We start from the raw sequence: 18,956 nt of genomic DNA, 5'->3' as shown, positions 1-18,956 counted from the left end.
CTGAGGCTGGGAATTGAACCCTGGTCCCGGTCTAGACCTCTGCATCAGGATCTGCCGCTCTAATCATTGAGCCATCAGGACCTCCTGAACTTAGGGAAGAGTTGAAGACTCACCTATTTAAAGAAGACTACATCACAATGCATTAACCATCCACAACCGAGCTTTCTCTTATATTACTCGTTGACGCTATGCTTGTCTTTGACCATGCACAGCACTCTGCTGCCTTTTGGCTGGGTTTGCGTTGTAGAAAACAACTGGGGTTGGTAGTAGGAGTTCCTGCAGGGCGGTGACGTGGGGAGGGGAAGGGGGAGGGGGAGGGACAGGGTGGGGGTGATAATGTAAACCATTGACGGAGTTGAACACTATAAAGAATATACAACAGGTCATTAAGCAACAGCACAAGCACTGTCTAGGCTCATACTAAAAACTGATGACCTCGCAACTCCTCATCCAACATCTTGGAAGGATGTCGCCCACATCTGCCTTTTGCTAGTGGGAGTTTTACTGGCTTCCGCTACAGATACAGATAACATATTGTAATCACAACAAGGAGCTCAAGAGGGGAAAATATCAATCAGGTCGCTCTCCACTCAAATATATAAATAAACATATTGATTGACAGATAAAATATCACCTGTGTCAGACAGAGACCGAAGACCGAGTTACCTAGCACGTCTTATGATGACCTCAGGCAGAGCGAGAGCAGCACGGATCAAGAAAACGCTTCCCTTGGAAAACCAAACTCCTGAATGGCTCAAACACCTTAGCAATCATTCTATGGTGCTTCCGCAAATGTTTGGAACTCTTCATTTATACAACTGTGAACAATGCCTGCCATCCCTGCGTTCAGACATGGATTGAAGACCCATCCTTTCAAGTTATTTTTGGAATGATGATTGTCTATGACTAGAGCAAGTAGAAAAGCCGTTATTTTCATCCAACCTAGCTCTTTAAGTCATTACAGCAACTACCTCAAATTAAGATCTATAATTTACTGCCTCCAATCTTACAGAGGTTATCTCCACTGAACCCTCTTACATATCCCTGGACTGTGCCAATCTTTGTATGGGAAATAATTCCTATTTTTTGTAAAGCAAAAAACAAAGGAACGTTCTAGAATGCTCATTGTTGGTGACTGTTAGTGATGCAGGCATTTTAACTTCTTTAGAATATGCAGTTCGGTGCTATTTTCCATTTAAAGGTAGGTGAGAAGATTCTACTCTGTAGCAATTGCCAAAGTAACTCTGTTTTAGCAGTGCAGCTTGTGCAGCTCTTCCTATAAGGGCATACTTTATTCAAAATAGGACTACAAGGTAATCGTGCTTGTTTGCCAATACTGGCAAAAAGATACCAGCCAATTGTACCTGCACACTGACAGAGGAGTGGAGGCAGGCAGATGTTAGCTGCACTCTGACAGAGGACTTGAGGCAGGCATATGTTAGCCGCATACTGACAAAAGACAGGCACACAGACAGAGGGTTGGAGGCAGATAAATGCTAGCCGATGTGAACTGCATGCTCCCAGACGGCTGGGGTAACGCAGATGCTAACCACATACTCACAGAAAATTGGAAGTAGGCAGATGTTAGCTGCATGCGGACAGAGGACTGTCTCATATCCTGCGTTGCACCCAAAGAGCACCCAGGAACACAGGTAGGTGTAAAAAGTCATCTTCATTGTTTATCTGCCTTGTAGTACACGCAGGCACTATCTACTTCGTCCTTGGAATGTGACGTAACGCCCTGTCCCCCTTCCCTGACCGGAAGTGGTATCCGGTGGCTAACTCCCTCTCCTTGTGTCCTGTGCAGGGTCCTAGTACCCACCTGCACATCACTCTGACATCTTCCCCTTTTCTGGAAAAGAAAACAATGCAGAGAAAACCAGTGAGAGTACAGGAGCGAGAAAAAAAGGAAGAGAACCGAAAACACAAGAAATGAAAGGAATAGAAGAAAACACAGTCACAAACTAAAAACACACCCATTGTCCTGACAACAACTGTTGTAGTTGTTTGCTTTGTCTCTGACGTTGGCAACCTTCTGTCCCATCGCTATAGTTCCTAAATTAGCCTTTTTGGTTTTCTGCTCACTCTCTTTAGGCAGGACACTTCTGTTTCCTTTTCCGGTACCTTCCTTGTAGCTCCAGCTCTGTCCAGTCCTTCGCTGCTGTGAGGCACCCCTCCCATGCCGTCCTCAACTCCGTCTTTTGTTATCATTGCTTTGTTCCTTGGCGCTGTCTCTCCTTCATCATCGTCTGATGTTTTAAATCCTTTGAAGTGTGAGCTGTTTCTGGTGATGTGGTAAACTCCTGATTCCACTGTTATCATGGGCCCTTTCACGTTTGCAATCGTTAATGGTTCACTTGAGACGGCGATGTCCGACTCTCTTGATTGCCGTTGACGCAGAAGCACTAAATCACCATCCTTCAATCCAGATGCTGTGGCATGACGCCGTGCATCGGTGTACTGTTTCATCTTCCTATTTGCCTCTTGATCTATTTCAGCAATGTTGCTGTGTTCAGTTGGCGCTTTTGCCTCCAGTTGAGGCAATCTCATTCGGCTTGTTCTCCCCAGCACCAGGTCTGCCGGGCATGTTCCCGTGGAACTGTGCGGGGTGTTGCGGTAGTCTTGCAGTATTTGGCACAGTGCTTGGCCCACTGAGCTTTGCAACAATTTGTCCCACTGGACATCCTTTTTAATGTTCCCCATAAACCTTTCTACCATGCGGTTTGCTTGCGGCCACAGAGGATTTTTTTTCCTATGATGTATTCCCAGGTATGCCATGAACATGGGAAATTCTTCTACTGAAAATAGTGGTCCATTGTCTGTCTTCAGTGTATGCGAGGCGCCCCATGCTGCAAATATGAAATCTAGTATTGGTCGGGTGGCTGTTGCTCATGTTGATGACACTTGTCGTACTATGGGGAACCGTGAGTATTGGTTGATGACTACTAGCAGGTAGCCTTCGGTATACAGCAACCCATTGAAGTCAGCTACCAGCATCAGCCACACCGCCCAGGGGGGTGGGGAGGGGGTCAGACATGCATAGTTGTTCTTGTTTTGCTGACCACTAGCTGGCATAAGTGACAGTTCTTGATCATGTCTTCTACCAAGCGATCAAGTCCTGGGAACCATACTTTTTCCCTTAGCTTCTTTTTGGTTGCCACTATACTCCTTTGGGACTCATGGGCCAGGCTTATTGTCTGCTGCTGTAGCATTTTTGGTATTACTATCCTTGTTCCTCGAAGTAGAATTCCTCATTCCATTTCCGACAGCTCCTCTTGTATTTGTTTGAATGCCAGCATTTCCTCCCTTTTTACCCCTTCGCTCATTGGACTGTTGTTGTTTACATCACTCCATCTCTGTTGCTGTGTTGTGCCTTTGACTGCTTGTAGTGTGGCATCATCCATTGTCTCTTGTACCAGTTCATCTATTGTTATTGGGGCAGGTGTGATTTGGAGCAGCACAAAGTTGATGTACTCCTCTGCCATGGACGTGGTCTCTGGTGCCCGTGGCAGATGTTAGCCACATTCTGACAAAGCAAAGGAGGTAGGTAGATGCTAAGTGCCCGCTGAAAAGACTGGAGACTGCTACGCTGACAGAGGGCTAAGGCTGGCAGATACTAGCTGATTTTATCTGCGTGCTGACAGACAACTGGAGGCAGGTACTGTAATCCACATGCTGACAGAGGACTGGAGGCAGGCATATGTTAGCCAAATGCTGAGGCAAGCAGATGTTACCTGCCCACTGGCAGGGGAATGCAAGCAGGCAGATGTTAGCCACATGTAGACAGGGGGCAAATACATTCTAGCAATATGCTGAAAGTGGAGGACTACAGGAAGACATGCTGACAGTGGAGTGGAAGCAGGTAGATGTTAGCCGATATTAGCCACATTCTGCCAGAGAACTGGAGGCATGCAGATGCTAGTTGCAGGCTGACAGAGTACTGGAAGCAGGCAGATGTTAGCCGAATGCTGACAGAGGACTGGAAGAAAGCAGATGTTAGCCGAATGCTGACAGGAGATTGGAGGCAGGCAGAGGTTAGCCACATGCTGATAGGAGAATAGGCATACAAAAAAGTGATGGATCGAGAGCTTGAATTAATCTCATACACTGGTAATTACTCGGGCCGCATCCCAATCCATCATTATTCTGCACACCATGCCACCTCAGTTTGGACCCAGCTATATGCAAATCAGTCTTGACCCTGCTCCAGTCGGAACAGTCCAGTCGGAACTGCCAAGCCAGCTCCTCCCTGAACTGGTATACAAGCAACCCAGGACCGGTTTCGCCCCTAGTCATGGGCTCATCAGCTGGATACAGCTTGGTTATAGTAACACAGTGAACACACAAGAGGGTCCCTGAGTATCTAAATAAAGGGAAAGGAAGGCAGGAATTAAACTGAATGCAAAAACATTGAACCTCTCCCTATAAATTATTTAACTAATGGTGATACATCCTATAAGTATAAAGTTTCTCGGAAAGACGAGGGAGATTACCATGGTAATGGAACTGAGACATACATGTGATCACACAGTGCTTGATCGTCCACTGTTTCCAGTTTATCAGCCTTCGTGTGAGTTATTACAGCACTGAGCGTTAGGAGTTATTGTCCCACTCCTAGTTACTCTCCATTCGTTTACTGGACATTATTTTGGTTTTTGACAGTCTGCTCAAGGTTATGCACATATGAACTGTCAATCAACGTACTGTGTGTAAAAAATTGATTAATTTGTGACAAGAAGCCCCCCACACCACTTTCTAAACAAATGACCAGTATTGTTGGAGTACCAACTTGTATCATACCCTCTGCGCCCTGACGGAGGAACTGTTGGGATATAGTTCCACTCCGAAACGTGCGTCGGCGCTTGTGCTTTTGAATTTATTTATAAACTTTGTATGTTGATATTTATTGACTTATGCATTGTTATGTTGGTTGTGTCTTTGTCTAAATAGTTTAGGTATGCCATGATTGGTATGTACGTGATCTGTGGTGTCTCATTGTCATTTTGTGTATGTTACATTTTAGTGGGGCTGCTGTTTCATTATGGATGTTTAATAAGAAAGGTTTCATATAATTAACTGATATGTGAAGGTGCACAGACATAATATCGACTCCAAAATATCGACTGGACATAATATCGAGTTTTAAATATAGACTGGACAAAATATCGACAGGACAGAATATAGGTGACCAAAATATCGTTTTTAAGGTAAGTGATATAATATCTACTGTTAAAAATATAGAAAGTTAAAATATCGAAGTATATAATATAGATAGTAAAAAATATCGATTTTTTAATAATATCTAATTTTTATAGTGTATATTTATGGTATAATATGTGTGAAAAGTGTGTATTTATGTTATAATTAATTTTTATTAATGATTTTTGTTTTTATAATTATTGCGTAATTTATTCTGCAGCGGGTTGTGGGTTTATAGGGGAATAGGGTGGGAAGTATTTTAATTATAATTAATTAAATATTTAAATGTATTTATCGATAGTAAATTTAAATTAATTGTTAATTAATTTACAATAGTTAATTAATTAAATTTTAATTGGAAATTAATTTTAATTAATTGATTAATTGGTAATTATGTAAATTTTACTATTTTATTTTTGTAGCGGGTTGTGAGTTTATAGGGGAATTGGGTGGGAAGTGATTAAATTATAATTAATTAATTAATTACATTTATTTATGTTTATTTAATTTCAAATAATTGTTAAATACTTTTTAATTATTAAATAATTAATTGTAAATATTATTGTTAATTAGTATTAATAGGTAATCAATTGAAATAATTATTGTTAATTAGTAATTTTAATATATGAATTATTATATTGTATACACATTTTATTTATTTTTTATTAATTATTAATAGATATTCATTTATACATTTTTTAATTATTTATGAAGTACTTACTTTCCCTAATGTTGTATTCTCTGGAGTGGGAATAGTAATTGTAACCCCTACGCTATCCAACGTTTTCCCTACTGTTGCACCCACTGGAGTGGGAATAGGAATTTTAACCCCTACGCTATCCAACCCTTTCCCTACTGTTGCACCCACTGGAGTGGGAATAGTAATTTTAACCCCTACGCTATCCAACGCTTTCCCTCCTGTTGCACTCTTTGGAGTGGGAATAGTCATTTTAACCCCTACGCTATCCAACGCTTTCCCTACTGTTGCACCCACTGGAGTGGGAATAGTAATTTTTACCCCTACGCTATCCAACGCTTTCCCTACTGTTGCACCCACTGGAGTGGGAATAGTAATTTTAACCCCTACGCTATCCAACGCTTTCCCTACTGTTGCACCCACTGGAGTGGGAATAGTAATTTTTACCCCTACGCTATCCAACGCTTTCCCTACTGTTGCACTCTTTGGAGTGGGAATAGTAATTTTAACCCCTACGCTATCCAACGCTTTCCCTACTGTTGCACCCACTGGAGTGGGAATAGTAATTTAAACCACTACGCTATCCAACCCTTTCCCTACTGTTGCACTCACTGGAGTGGGAATAGTAATTTTAACCCCTACGCTATCCAACGCTTTCCCTACTGTTGCACCCACTGGAGTGGGAATAGTAATTTTAACCCCTACGCTATCCAATGCTTTCCCTACGCTTGCACTCTTTGGAGTGGGAATAGTATTTTTAACACTTCTGCTATCGTACGGTAATATTATAGTATATTATTTAATTATATTATGTTACTATATATATATGTTTTAACAAATATGATTGTAAAAAATTATTTTTATTAATTTCATTTATTATTTAATTATTATAAGTTAATTTAAGTATATTTTAGTAATTACATTTTAATATTAATTTAATGTAACACTTTTTTAATAAAGTCGATTTTTTTTAAACTTTATTTTTGTAAACGATATTTTGTACTCGATATTTTTGTACTTACCTGTTTGTACATACAAACTCGATATTCTGTCTGTCGATATTTTGTCAACGATATTTTTGAAAGTCGATATTCTGTCCCTCGATATTATTTCAGTGATCCATATCTGAAATGCCTTATCGATAAACATAAATATAAAGAATATAATAAAAGAGTGATTTTGAATAATAAAACATTAAAAGATATTCTGTGTGTGGGACAATGATGTTATGGTCTATGTAGGTTGTATCACCATTAGTTAAACAATTGATAGGGAGCGGTTCAATGTTTTTGCCTATAGTAACACAGGGAACATACTGTTTTGTATACGTTTGACAGGGGAATAAGGGCAGGCAGATGCGAGTCGTAAACTGGCAGAGGACTGAAGGAAGACACACCGTCAGAAGGCTGATAGCAGATAGATGCTGACTGATGTCAGCCTCATGCTGACAGAGGATTGGAGGCATCCACACTGTCAGAGGGATGGAGGGAGACACACACTCAGAAGGCTGATAGCAGATAGATGCTGACTGATGTCAGCCTCATGCTCACAGAGGACCAGAGGCATGCACACTCTCAGAGGGCTGGGGGCAGGTAGATGTAGCTACATCCTGATGAAGGGCTGTGGGGCAGGGGTCTGCATGCTGCAGTCGGGCAGTGAGTTGGAGGCAGGTGGGTGCTACCTGCATGCTGGCAGAGAGCTAAGGGCAGGATGATGTTAGCCACAGGCTGACAGATGACTGGAGACAGGTATATGCTAAGTGCATGCTGAGGGAGGGCTGGAAGTTCAAAGGGTAAGCACAGTCAGAGCCCCAAACTTGCTAGACTACTGAGACACAACCTGCATCCCTTTAGAGAGTACACACAGAGAGGGCCCTGAACTCGCCACGCAAAGAGCACACAAGGGATGAGATGCAGCTTGCGTCTTCTTGCATGGCGAGCTCAGGACCCTGTCTGTGCCCACCCTTTCACCGGAGAGTCGATGAGAGAATGAAATGCACCTTGTGTCTCTCACCCCGTCATCGGCTCTAAGATGGAAGGGTGCAAACAAACAGGGTTCTGAGCTTGCTAGGCCACTGAGACATAAGCTGCACCCCAGTGTGTGCCACTCCCTCGGTTGAAAGGGTGGGCACAGACAACGACCCAAACTTGCTATGCTACAGAGGCAAAGCCTCCATTTCTTTAGAGAGTGCACACAGACAGGGCGTTGAGTTCACTTGATGAAAACAAATATGGCCGAAACGTATCTGTGATGTTTTGTGCTCTGGTTCAGCGGTGATGAGATCTAGCAAGTTGGAGTAGGGTGCTTTGCTGGGTAATGCCAAGCGAAACTGCTGTGTGTATGGCTGACCCTTTTCAGTAATGGCAAAGATGGGCTAAGAAATATTGTAGTAGAATGCTGCATAAATGATTGTCCAAAGGTTAAGAATGTTTCAATCAGTTCATCATTCACAAGTTTACTCTTTTGCAAAGAACAAGGGGTGCTTGAAGCTGCCTGGGCTTTTGTGTGATGGATCCGGAATGTTTAGGAAATAGACGCTGAATAGAGTTTGTGCTGTCGATATGCAGTTCATACATAGAATCTGGAACCCCTATCGCACGAGTGACCAGCTTTTGGAGAATTTTATAAAAGTAGACAATTCTTATGCTGGGTTCCATCACAACACTGTGCAGATAGAAGAAAGCAAGAGATCTAGAGCGTACCTGTGTGTCCCGCCAACTGCACCCAGGAGTAGCGCCTTTTGAAAGGGCTGATGATGGAGGGAAGGTTCACTATCGTCTTCAGTTTCTGCCAGGATCTAGTCTGTAAGCAGAGAAAAGAGATGAAGGTTAGGCCAAAAAGGCAAAAAGCAGCTCTTATTGCTGATTTGTTCTTCTAAAAATACTACAATGACAAAAGCCTTTTGCCACTCCAGGCACAGTATTGCAGCTTTGGATTGCTAAAATACAATCCAAGCCAACCTTAAATGAATAAAAGCAACTCCTGACACGTGTTTTGCTCTAGTTAGATCTAGTTATAGGTATAGCTTTGTGCAGATAAAAGGAAGACCCAGTATAAGTTAAGACAATTTAATTTCAAAACAAAAGACTTTGGGCCATATGTAGATAGCTTAATACCGGTTGGTAATTGCCGAAAATTGGTAAATTTCCAGTTACTAACCGTTTTTTAGCTTTTTCTAATGTAGGTGGCTGGATTTAAGGTTTCGGTAATTTACTGAATCCTTAAAATACCGAATCGGTAAATTACCGAATCCTTAAATCCTATGTAGGGAGCACTCAAGTGAGTGCATTTTTGATTTAAGGATTCATTATTTACCACCAACTACAAGTTTGTGGTAAATATTGAATACCTTTCAAAAAGCAATTTTGTGCTTTTTTAAAAGTGCCATGTGGCAGGCATACATACATGCCCTTAGGGCATGTATGTGTGCCACATGTGCACACATGCACGATTCAGGGGTGCAACAGGGTGTCAATGTGACACCCTGCCACCCTTAAATATGCTCCCCTATTACCGATGCGGCATTTACCGAATCGGTAATAGTGAATGGCTTCCTATCCATTTCTATGGGCCTCCAGGCCCATAGGAATGAATGGGAAGGTATTCCTTATTACCAATTCGGTAAATAGTAAATCGGTAATAACGAATATTACCAAATCGGTAAAAATTACAGATTTTTCACCTACATACTATTTACCGATTCTTAAATACCGAATCGGTAAAATTCGGTATTTAGGAATCTGTAAATAGAAATTACCTACATCTAGCCCTTTGTCAGTATCGAGCTCGGCATGGATGCCACTGTTCTAATCCTATGCCTACAAACTCTAATAGAGAACCAGACTTTGAGGTGAGCCGATTCAGCGTGTCAGTGATGTGTAGGGTGCTCTATAAAGGAGTTGCTCTCCACCTAAACTTGAGAACTCCTCAGAGGCACTTGCTTCTTTTTTTCAGTATTTATGCAGCAATCTAAGCCTGAAAGGGTATTGTCTTCACTTATACAGAACCTGACTAGAAACATAGAAAAATGTATAAATCCTGGCTTCAGGTTATGACTTCAAGATCCAGCCGCAGGACCAGATTGGCAGACTGAATTACAGGTAGAAGAAATTCAGAAAAGTATCAGAGTACAGACTAGCCAAGTGCTCATGCAGCACATTTTGTTGCCACCACTATCTTCACTAATAAACGCCTAAGGTTAGTGGCGTAATCATCCTTTACAGAAGGCTGGTTAGCTATTTCAGAATTTCTAAACTAGTACTACCAACCCTTAGTTCATGATTTACATCAGTTTCAGAGATAGCTACAGTATGCATGACTAGCTGTATAATAAAGTGGTTGGAAATCGCCACAGGGCAATGAATGTGGCATGCATGTAAAGCTTGAGACAAATAAATATTTCTAAACAGGATTTTAAGTAGAGGTGTGTGAAATTTGCATAATTTGCATTTACCTTAGTACGCAAAATTTTTGAAAATTAAACAAAATTACTTGCAATACAGTAAAGTGCAAAACTATCTTTTTGTACTATATTGTATTGCAAAATGCATCCTTGCATCCATTTCGGACACAAGAAAGCATTTGATGCTAAAAAAAAGTGCAAACTACACATGTTCTGCAAACAGCAGTAGCTTGTGTTCTGGCTGTTCGCTTTGTTTCCATGTGTGTACACTAATTTTTTGCCACACACTGTATCTAATTATGCAATGTGTCATAATAGCGTAATTTCAGGAATTTGACGTAACAAGTGTAAAGCGAAATCACTGAAATAACACAATACTAGGTCAGTGTAACAGAAGTTTCGCTTTCTTCCAATTTTAAAGTGAAATCTCCCATTTACTAGGCTCTGGTCTATTAATTTAGTGTGTCGCGTGTAAGAGAATCCTCTATCTTTCCACTCTCGTCCTTATAGTTATTCTGTATGAAGCCTGGACTTCAAACAATGCATTGCAAAGGAAAGCCAGGATAGAATAAACTACTCACACCTGACATGGGGTGATTTAAAATCTCTGACCAAAGCATAGGTTTAAACGGCGGAAGAGTTTACACTGACATGTACCTGCGGTTCTGTGCTCTATTGTTTATCGAGTCTCCAAACTTTCTGGCCAAATAAGTCTAAAAGGAGTATGAAGGAATCATGTCCAGTGTGACCTTTGTCCATGGGAGTGGCTAGTGGTGGCTCCAATGGAACGGGGGTGGTGGGCAAGGTGGGAGGGAGGATAAAAAAAATATATCTTACCTGATTACAGCCGCAGCTTCTCCTCCATCCTCTTCTCTTACTGGCTCCCAGCAGCACACAGGCTTCCCCAAGCCAATCACGATGCTGCCACCAGCTTGACAGCAGCGTTGTGATTGGTCTGAGCGGCCTGTGTGGCCACTCAGCCAGTGCCTGGGAGCCTTGGGGCTGTTCTCCACCCAGCTGTGCAACACAACCAGATGGAGAAATGCTAAATGTGCATGACTGTTTGGCCGGCCCGAGACGGTTGGCCAAACGGTCATGAGCCCTTATAGTGCACCAACCACTCCTCCTCCCTGTGACCCCAGCCTTGCCCCACCCTAACCTTGCCCCGTAGCATGTATGTAAAATGATAACGTTATTATAATTTTTCCGCTGCTTTAAGAGCAGTAAGACACCGCTGGGGCGGATCCACAGCTGGGAGTGGCCCTGACTTGGGTGGGAAGGCCCAGCCCAGGATCTGGCACGAGGAGGATAGAGGCAGCACAGACCCTGCTATTCTCCACTATGTGCCAGACCTTGATCTAAACTGGTGAGCCCTAGACATCTTGTGCGAAGGGTGAGTAACCAATCTGGATCCCACTACACATGCTGTAACTTAGTGCTCTGCGTCTGCTCTGCGCTTTAGGGTCTCACTATGCCTACAGAAGGTCAGGCGGCACCCGCAAAAACACACAACACAGCAGAAATTAAACTGACCAGTGGTCAACCAGCCCTGCAGGCCATGCGGTCTCTCCCAACTCTGCATGCCTATGACCATCAAGGTCCAGATGACCCTGAGCAGAGAACCCCAAAACCCCTCTGCATCTTTAGAGCTGACATAAATATAACTTTGTATTTTACATACTATTTTTATTTTATTGCTTTTTTATATCCCTGTTGCTGTCTAATATCCAGTCCAAAGGTTGGCATTACAGAGGGAGGGGGGAAGGGAAGACCGAGATTAAGTGCAGGTCAAAATTGCTATCAGATGAGGTGAAACCTCAGCAGTTTTCTGAACTTGAGAAAAGTGTCTTCTAATCGGAGGGATACAGGAAGTAGTTCAAAAGGGCAGAGCCTTGATAATAAACTGATCTGCCACCACAACATTTGTATCTTTCCCGGTGAATTATTAAAGATATTATGATTCATAATATGACTCACCTAATCTCCCTGCCATGGAAGCCTACGCTATAGCTCTTCCCCTCATCCCTCTGGCTTCCCACTGCACCATTACAGATCTCGTTCCCCTTCATTGCTCACAAGTCACGGATGACTACTGAAGAAACAAGAGTTAAAATAACAAAATCTCTTAAAAAACAAGCATTGGCAAAGCCAAGAGGTCTGACAGCCATTAGGCAATTCTTGTTTTGTTTTGTCATAGGTTTTGCAAAACTTTATTGTTAGGAAACCTGCTGGACATTAGTCAATCTAAAAAAAAACTGACTTAATGCAAAACATTTTGGGGTGTCAAAAAAGCCCCTCAGTGCCAGAGTACTCCCTGGCTCTGAAGGGAACTACTTTCTGTGTGGACCTGATCCTTGTGAAAGGGCTCCCTGCTGTAACTCATAGTGAAGTCAGCCAATGGCTAAAGTGGGGTGGTATGTTCCCTCTGATGCATGCTCGAGTGTGTTGAAAAAAATGTGAATGACACAACCACAGACAAATGGATGACGTGGGACTGAAAGGTGAAAACCCCAATAAGCAACAAAGTCATAAACATAGGGGCCCATTAGGATGTCGGTCGGATCGCCACCGCCATGCGGGCGGTGGCGATCCATCCGACATCCAGGTCTGACCGCCACCCATTTCCCCCCCCATATTAGCATGGCGGTGGGGACCGCGGCGGACGGAAAGGTTTAATATGGTGGCGGTGTCTATCAGACACCGCCAGCCATATTACAATGAGATTAAACGGATGTGGCGGCAATGCCGCCATGGAAAGGCATGCAGTCTTCACTTCGGGGCCCGTTGCGGGCCCCCATGGTGAAGGGGAGGTGAGGGGTGCACATGGGGGGTACCATGGGTACATGGGCAGGCACCGCGCGGTGCCTGCAGCTTTGTGCATGCATTAGCATTTTTAGCATTGTGGCGGGCGGTGCTGAGAGCACCGCCCACCACAATGTTAAAAATGCATGATGCGCCCGCCAACTGTAGCGGACGCATCCTAATATATAGTGTGGGACCGCCGCTCAGCTCACGGGCGGTCCCGTTTTCCACGAGGGTTGCGGGCGGGCAAAGTCCGCCTACCATCCTAATGAGCCCCCTAATTTTAAAAAATTCAAAAAGGTCTTGGCTAACACACATCAAAAATCACTCCTTGTTGTGCCATTGACTGCCAGCCTCTGCCTTTGAGATAGAAAGAAGGAAAGAAAGCAAGAAAGAAAGAAAGAAAGAGGGGTGGCAACAAAGAAAGATGGAAGGCAAGAAAGAAGGAACAAGAGAAGGAAGACTAGTAAGAAGAAAAGAAGGCAAAAAAACAAAGAACAAAGAAGACAGCAAGAAGGAATAAAAGAATGTAGGGATAGAATGCAAGAAAAAAGGAAAGAAGAAATGGAGGCAAGAAAGAAGAGAGAAAAAGAAAGAAGGAAAAAGGAAAATGAGAAAGGAAGAAATGAGAAAAAAGAAAGAAAAAAGAAAGCAAAAAAAAGGAAAAAGAGCAAAAGCAAGAAAAAATAAGAGGGAAAGAATGCAAGAAAGAAGAAATGAAAGAATAAAGAAAGCAAGCTAGAAGGAAAGAATGAAAGAAAAAATGAAGGAAGAAAAAGGAAAAGAAAGAATGAAAGAAAAAGAAAATTAAGAAAGAAGGAAAGAAGCAAGAAAAGAATGAAAGAAATACGAAAGAAAGAATGATTAAAAAAGGAAAGCAAGGAAAAAATAATGAAGGAATGAAAGAAACATGAAAGACCGAATGGATGAATGAAAGAAAAAAAAATGAAGGAAAAGAAAGAAAGAAAGATAGAAAGAGACTAGTGTTACATGGGCTGCAAATTAAACATAATAAATGCTGGTTTTCTTCCTGGGCAAAAGTTATTAAATTACCTTTGGTGACATTGAGCTCAGAATAAACATGTTCTCAAGAATTGTCAGCTTATGAATTCACTTAGTAATCTGTTATGCAGTGAAATACCAGCAGTCAGATAAAGGACACCCCAAAAGAAATTTACAACAGCATTGGCCAAAGACAGGAACTCACAAAGTGTGGAATGTGGTCTGTACCATCACCTGGCTCACTGGTATAAAGCGTCCTGCTGCATTTGCACAGAAGGGAACCAGGTAGTGTGTGGATGTGCTCACCGAGAATGAGCAGAATGCAGTTACTCAAAGTGAAGTTATCCAGTGGCTGAAGTGGGCGGAAGCAAAATATGAATGACACACAAACAGGCTAATGGATGAAGAACGCTTGCTGAAAGACCCTTTAAAGAAGAATATTGTACATATGTTATTGTTTTAAATAAAAAGTCTTGCCTAACGCCAGAACTAATGACCGCTGTGGATGACAATAACACCAGCAATAGATTGTGACATTCTCTCCACCTTAACGACACACTACAGGTCACCCTACCGTCACGATGTACATTTGGAAGACACTGGCCTCTGCAGATTTGAGGATAACCGACATGTTTGCAGTGCACATTATCCACAGTATCACTTCGACAAAGGAATCTGTGTCCCAAGCTTAATACATGTCCTATTTAATGTGCACAGAAATCCCCATGGGATGGGAAAATCAGAGATATCATGTCAATTGTTTCCGGAAAACATATTTTGGCGTAACATTAATATAAAATTAAAATTGCAATTAAAGATAATTAAAGAGCAGGAGGCCGCCCTGCCTGTCCCACTTCCGAGTGCTGTCCAGGGCATTCCTTACTTTCCCAAATTGTTTCTTGGGCTTCACCAGGTTTTAATCTCAGTGTGGGCAGAAATCAGGAACCGAGGTGCAAGAACATATCAAGTGAACAAGGAATGGGCAGGCTCCAAGACAAGGATGTGGAATGTCCGAAGAAGAGACATTCGCTCTTTCCTTTTAAATGAAAGGCTGCAGATCAGCAGCTGACCCTGGCTTCCTGGCCCCCATCAAGCCTTCAGTGTGTGGACAAGTTAATGGCGGGCTGCAGTTGTGATCTTCCAGCCCCTTCAGGGAGAGCTAAGGAAGCAGAGCATGTCTGCCAAGACTTCGAGGGCCTCTTTATTCTAACTGGGAGGAAGCAGAGCCCTGCACACTGTACACACGTGGGCCTGAGGGTGAGGGGACGGTGGAATGGAATATTCAAAATGCTGCATTTTGGCCCATATTTAGTAAAGAGTTGCAGAGGCGATCTTGCAATGGATAGCTTGAATTTATTTAACATTTATAGGCCTGCATGTGCATTGCTAAGATGCCTGCGTTATGCAAAGGCAGGTACAACTTGATTTAGTTGGGGCGGGGCATGAGTCAAATCACCGGAAGAGACAATTCACAATTCAGAGAGGGAGTGTCTGCTTAACTCATGCAGATAATTTGTATTCCTTACTTCTTCGTGAGTCTAAGGCTTCCACAATTTATAAACTTTTACACAGCTCACCTATTCCGAGAGACAAAACTAAGGTAGAATTATTGTGAGAAGGGGAATTTGACACCTCTTGGTCCGTGGACTTTTGGGACAAAATCTGGCTTAAACTCAGAAGATCTTCCAGAGCCGCAAACACAACACAAACACTTTTTTTCGTATATAACAGACTCCTTCTATCCCCCCTTGCCCTTAATACATATAACTCTAATGTCTCACATAATTTTTGGTCTTGCTCATTACCACATGCGGACCTACTTCATTTACGTTTTACATGTAAATTTGTTCGGATTTTTTTAGAAAAGATGTGGATGCAACTCAACCTGATTTTTCGTGCCAGCCATTCATTCTCTATTCCGCATAACTTTTTAGGAGCTTATCTCCTATATGGGATAGTTCCGACATTAATGTAAAAGTAATTGACCTACTATTAGCATTTGCCTTCCAACAAATAACTAAGAATTGTAAAGATTTCACAAAAATGTCATATCAAGCATGGTGGTATGCCGTATGTTATAATCATAGGTTAGACACCACATTTGTGTATCCGGCACATCTGTCGTCCAAACGTTTGAATTTGTGGGCACTGGTTACATTATATATCGATACTTGTGCTAGATGCTCTGCTCTCCCTGCTCCTCTGCAACAAGAAGTTACTAAACCTCCATGACTTCCTTTATGTTGTTATACAATTTTATCTATACTTCACTTTATATCATAATTTTTCTGTAGAACGTGTATAATTTCCTTTCTTTCTACCGATGTAACATATAATATGCTTATGTTGTTTGCAAACGAAATATTTGATTGACTGTTTTATACCCTTACTTGTATTCATTCCAACTCATATATTGTATGTTATCTTCTTACTTTCATTTTTCTTGTATTTCATATTTTCTCGCAACTCCTTATCCTAATAAACTCACTTTTGAACTTGAAGAGTGGGAGTGTCTGCACAGCAAACCAAGGTTTGATTCAAAACTGTTTCACATTACACTATAGGCCAGGTGGATGGCAATGCTGTGCTTTGCAAATTCTGTGGCCAGACGAGAGCCCCTCGCTCGCTGTGCCACATGAATCTAGCAAGTTCCTGTGCCAAGGTCCCCTGACTAGGTCAAACTGGGCCTAACTGATGTTCCTGTCTGGAAGGGACCCGGCCTGGCAGCTGCCTCAGACTGCCCTCACCCGAGCAGGAAGAAGACTGGTTTGCACGTGCCTGGTCTCTACAAGGCAAATTGAAAGGGGATTGAGGCAAAACAGATCGCACCTATCTTTAGTGGAGTAATATGTATTTGGGTGCCCAAGGTGCTAAGGACCGGAGACTCAAAACCCGTACATCTCCTGAGATACACAAAATCTCCTAATTCCAAAACAGCATAGAGGTCCAGCACACTTAATTTCGATTAACAAGTCGATTAACAAACATTTTTATCGGAAGTGATCCTTAGTATATTTAAAACATTCAACCACAAATCAAATATCAAAACAGAAATGGCAATTTTACTTATTTTTCAGACAGATTAAAACCTTAGCCAAAGCGTTTCGTCCTCGCGGACTTCTTCAGGGCAAATTCAAAACACTCTTTTTATTCTTGGTTGGATTCTTTTGCGTTGTGCAGTGTCTCCTTCTATAGTCAGGCAGTTTATTGTTTTATCTCAAAACAAGACACTCTTTTTTGATACTTGTTGGATTTTTTTACGTTGTGCAGTGTCTCCTTCTGTAGTCAGGCACTTTAATGTTTTATCTATAGTCTCGTTGGATTGGTCTGACGGGTAATCAATGTATTTAATTTCCCTTCATATCGCAGGTTGTCCATGTAAGTGATATACTGGTCGCATAGCAAGAATAATCTCAATAGTAATATCATTCCATTAGGGAAATTCAGAGCTGAATTCTGGCTGGCGTGGTAGCGTGGTAGCGTGGCATCTAATGTGCCTGGTATCTGTCTAGACTGACCCACTGGGTGAATGAGGTCCGAGAAATCCCCAGTGGATGACATCAGTTCATGCATTCCATCTACCACTTTGTTGCTCGCTTGTGTTCTAGTGCTTTACAAAGGACCATGTCAGGAATATTGCACTATTCCTGAAAATCCGTTGGGGCACATCCTAAATTCACCCCCGCCTCGTGAACCCGCTGTAACCCTCATCTGTGCCCTGCAGCTGACATTCATCCCCCTCTTTTCCATCCGCTGCACATGACAGAGAAACTTCTACCGGAGTGGGAGATGCGAGGGCTATCTGCTCAAAATATCCTTATTTCTCACAACAAGTTTTACTTTCTGCCATCACCTTCCTCTTTTCTTGTAGTGCTTCAACGGCATTTAAACCGCAGTTCTGTGCACGAAGTCTTAGCAAAGTTTTTTGTAAGTGTCTATTTAATGACAACACTTGCATTTGCTGCATGTCTGCCACTTCGCCTCTCTCTATGTCATGCATGTATCTGTCTGTGAGTAAAGTGCACACACTTTGATAGTAGTATCAATTATTAGTTTGATATAATGCCAATTAGGCAATACGAACCACACATATCCTAACATATCCATAAAAAGATAACATTCAACAAAAGTCATAAAATCACCAATTAAGACACCCAATATTCATATACAGGCACATACCTCAAATTGAGGAACTGTTGGACACTATTCCTCAATCCAAGTGCAAAATACCATTGACCCTAACCTGAAACAAATGAGCAGAGGCAATGACAGGCCTCAAATCCTGAGATGGAAAAAGGTAGACACATAAAGCTTAAAAAGATAATTATAGTGCAAACCCCAATAAAGGACCCGAGGCTACTTGAGTTAACACGAGACAGGTCCTAGAAATTTGCACTATGAAAGCAAAGTGTGCAAATCTGCATAAAAGTTCACATTCATTAATTTTGAGAGATGGAGGCTTTCTAAAATTCATAAAGACCGAACGGCCAACATTTTTGGCCCAAAAGTAAATAACAGTAAAAAAAAAAATCCCTATTATTAGAAAGTGTACATACAGTACTTCCAGACATCAAAACCTGAGCTACAACTAAAAAGATCAATTACATGACGAACACAAACCCATAACTACAAAGTAGTCGTGGTAGCTAACCTTTTGGCTACGAGAGACAAGAATTTTGCTAAAGTCCAACAGACCATCATGTTATTACACTGCAGAATTATCCTCATCAAATGATTGATTCGACAAACCTGCCTCTTTCTGAAGACCAGCAGTAACGGGCTACTTCTTATTTCAGCAAAATGAACACAGAAAACAATTATGTGCGAAAGTGACAGTGCATCAAGCTTGCAAAA

General features: G+C 42.0%; 1 protein-coding gene across 1 annotated transcript in view; it reads right to left on the bottom strand.

Moving 5' to 3' along the window:
• ITPKA (inositol-trisphosphate 3-kinase A) overlaps nt 1–18,956 on the bottom strand; it is a 589,909-nt gene that overhangs the window by 274,647 nt on the left and 296,306 nt on the right. Inside the window, exon 2 of the mRNA XM_086937204.1 lies at nt 8,599–8,698. Coding sequence (XP_086793330.1) covers nt 8,599–8,698 — 100 coding nt within the window. The remainder of the gene's footprint in view (nt 1–8,598; nt 8,699–18,956) is intronic.

This window comes from Lissotriton vulgaris, chromosome 9, assembly GCF_964263255.1.
Source record: "Lissotriton vulgaris chromosome 9, aLisVul1.2, whole genome shotgun sequence".
Lineage (NCBI taxonomy): Eukaryota > Metazoa > Chordata > Amphibia > Caudata > Salamandridae > Lissotriton > Lissotriton vulgaris.
The sequence above is the reverse complement of the archived record's forward strand: the minus strand, read 5'-3'. Positions and strand labels throughout refer to the sequence as shown.